The 2,635-nt window shown below is 42.2% G+C and overlaps 1 protein-coding gene across 1 annotated transcript in view; it reads left to right on the top strand.

Moving 5' to 3' along the window:
- The window catches only part of ano8a (anoctamin 8a), a 15,759-nt gene that overhangs the window by 6,155 nt on the left and 6,969 nt on the right, over nt 1-2,635 (top strand). The window contains exons 4-8 of the mRNA XM_035670660.1: nt 647-785; nt 950-1,046; nt 1,261-1,377; nt 1,541-1,668; nt 1,973-2,134. Of these exons, the coding sequence (XP_035526553.1) occupies nt 647-785; nt 950-1,046; nt 1,261-1,377; nt 1,541-1,668; nt 1,973-2,134 (643 nt within the window). The remainder of the gene's footprint in view (nt 1-646; nt 786-949; nt 1,047-1,260; nt 1,378-1,540; nt 1,669-1,972; nt 2,135-2,635) is intronic.

The raw sequence follows: 2,635 nt of genomic DNA on the forward strand, positions 1-2,635 counted from the left end.
TGCTTCTATTATATTTCTCTTATCATAATGAATCTTAGAGAAGAAGAGAAGGCATTTACTTTTGGTGGCTCTTTTGTATTAGGTGGTGACTTGTTGTATGACTTGAGGATTTGGGCTGAATAACGACCGTTGCTAGGTCTGATGCGCAACACAGATTAAAGCCTCGGTTCGGTGTTCTTACTTCTGAGTGTACAGGCTTCTGGTTTTGGCGCGTTAATGTGGGATGAGCAGTAAGTGGATCCATTAGGCTGAGATGAGGGGGGTCTAGCTATTTAATGGAGAGACTTCCACAAACCTGGCCTTTGAGCGGGGCCTTGCTGTTGTCTCTGTTATATATATATATATATATAGGAAGCTAGCCTGGTTTGCAAGTTAAAGCTTGTTTTTTTACTTGTGGTCTTACGGTTACGGGGTGTTGTGTCTATAACCAAAATGTCAAACTATTCCTTTAAGCACATCAGCAAATTCAGAATTTTAGAAACCACATTGACAGTTAGCAGTTACTGCTGTGTGCGTGTGTGTTACAGTTTGTTGTGTACTTACCCTTAATGCACTAATCTATCAAACATCTGCAGCTCAGCCTCTACACACTTTGCACCATCGGGTTTAATCCTGCTGCTCATTTACCCTCTATCCTCACCCTCAGCTTACTGCGTGGAGCGGAGCAGATGGGCATGCACAAGGCCGTCAAACCGCAGTTTGGTGGCGGGATGCGGCGCTTTTCCTGTGAGGAAGACAACATCTATGAAAACATAGAGAGCGAGCTTTGCTTTTTTACCTCACAGGTTAGAGGTCAAAATTAGTTGTCGTTAATATTAACATATTGTTAGTTTGGGTGTGTTATTAAAGACTCTGTTAGTCTGTCTTTTGCAGTCATATTTCAGAATTTAAGAATATATGTCTAATTATTATGTGTTATCTTTTCTTTCTCCCCGTGTCTGGTTTTAAGGAGCGTCAGAGCATTATAAAGTATTGGCTGGACAACCTGCGAGCCAAACAGGGGGAGGTGCTTCACAACATTCACTTCCTGGAGGGACAGCCAATCAGTATGCAGTCATTTATTATGACTCACACTTTTTTAAATACTGTTAAAATTTCCATATCTAAATAGCGTCAGTATTTTGTGCAGTGGAATTAAAATGCAAAGCTACATTTGAGTAATTTGGAATAATGTAGGCTTATGACAATATTGCATTCATCTGATCTGACAAGTAAGTATGGAGGACCAAATGTCTTATGCATTTCATGATGTGTCTTTAGTTCCAGAGCTGGTGGCTCGGGGTGTGATCCAACAAATGTTTCCTCTCCACGAGCAGAGGATCCTCAACCAGCTGATGACATCTTGGGTCCAGGCTGTGTGTGAGAGGCAGCCCCTGGGTAGGAAAATATCCACATTTTATTTTTTAAAGAAACAGCTCCCCTTACTGTTAATACCAGGTTGCAATAATTTCTACTTTAAAAAATATGAGCTTGTTTCAGATATGATGCTTCTTCTCAAAGTGTCAATATTAGTTAATATAAAATGTTATCTGCTTTGTAGATGACATCTGTGACTACTTTGGAGTGAAGATCGGCATGTATTTTGCCTGGCTGGGTTTCTACACAAACTCAATGCTTTACCCTGCTGTCATTGGCTTTCTGCTCTGGATACTCGCAGAGGCTGACCAGGTACTTGAAACCTCTTCCCTAACAAGATTTATTATTCAAGATCTGTCTTTTCAAGCACTTGCAATATTACTCAACAACACACTTTAACTGTCAAAATATATGTGTACTGATGCTGATTTGTTTCTATCAGCATCAGTACACATATATTTCTATTATATTTTGCTGTCTTCTCTCATACATTTTATATTATAAGAGACGTTATATCAAGTTGAGGCAGCACACAGTACCTACACAAAGCTGTATGGCATAATCATACTTTTAAAGATTATATAAGTAGCTTTGATTCTCTCATGCCCACTCACAGACCAGTCAGGATATCTGCTGTGTGGTATTTGCCCTCTTCAATGTTGTGTGGGCGACGTTGTTTCTGGAGCGCTGGAAGAGGCGAGAGGCGGAGCTGGCCTACAGGTGGGGCACCCTGGACACCCCCACCGAGTCCTTGGAGGAGCCCAGGCCCCAGTTCAGGGTGAGGATTGTTACTGAAGGTTGAGCATGCGCAGATCAAAAAGCAGTGTTTTGTTGTGGGTTTACAAAGGGTTTTATTCACTCCTGGCAGCATTTGACAAACATTCACAGTGACTGGTTAACAGACCTGTAGACTTGTCAAAAAGCTTCATGCACCACATTACTTAAAGTAAATTATTTTATTTCAATGCTCCTGTTCCTCAGGTGAAGTTGCAATGTCAGTCTGGCTGAGAGGGTTTTGTTTATCAGTGAGCACTTGCGCAATTTTGCAGGATTGGCACACAATACCAGGAAATGTGATTATGTTCAAAGGAGTGTGTCTTACCCAACATGCTCTGAGAGGAGAGGGGGGCAGGAGGCCGCTCTCCTACCCCCACCCCCACCACATCTCTAGTTGTGTGGAATGAATAGAGAACTTGGGAGTGGGCGGGTGTTGGGTGACTCCTTTGAAAAGACATGTGGGTGCATCACACAACAAGCCCGGCTAGCTCAGTCGGTAGAG

This window comes from Morone saxatilis, unplaced genomic scaffold (assembly GCF_004916995.1).
Source record: "Morone saxatilis isolate NCDOM2014 unplaced genomic scaffold, NCSU_SB_2.0 Contig23, whole genome shotgun sequence".
Lineage (NCBI taxonomy): Eukaryota > Metazoa > Chordata > Actinopteri > Moronidae > Morone > Morone saxatilis.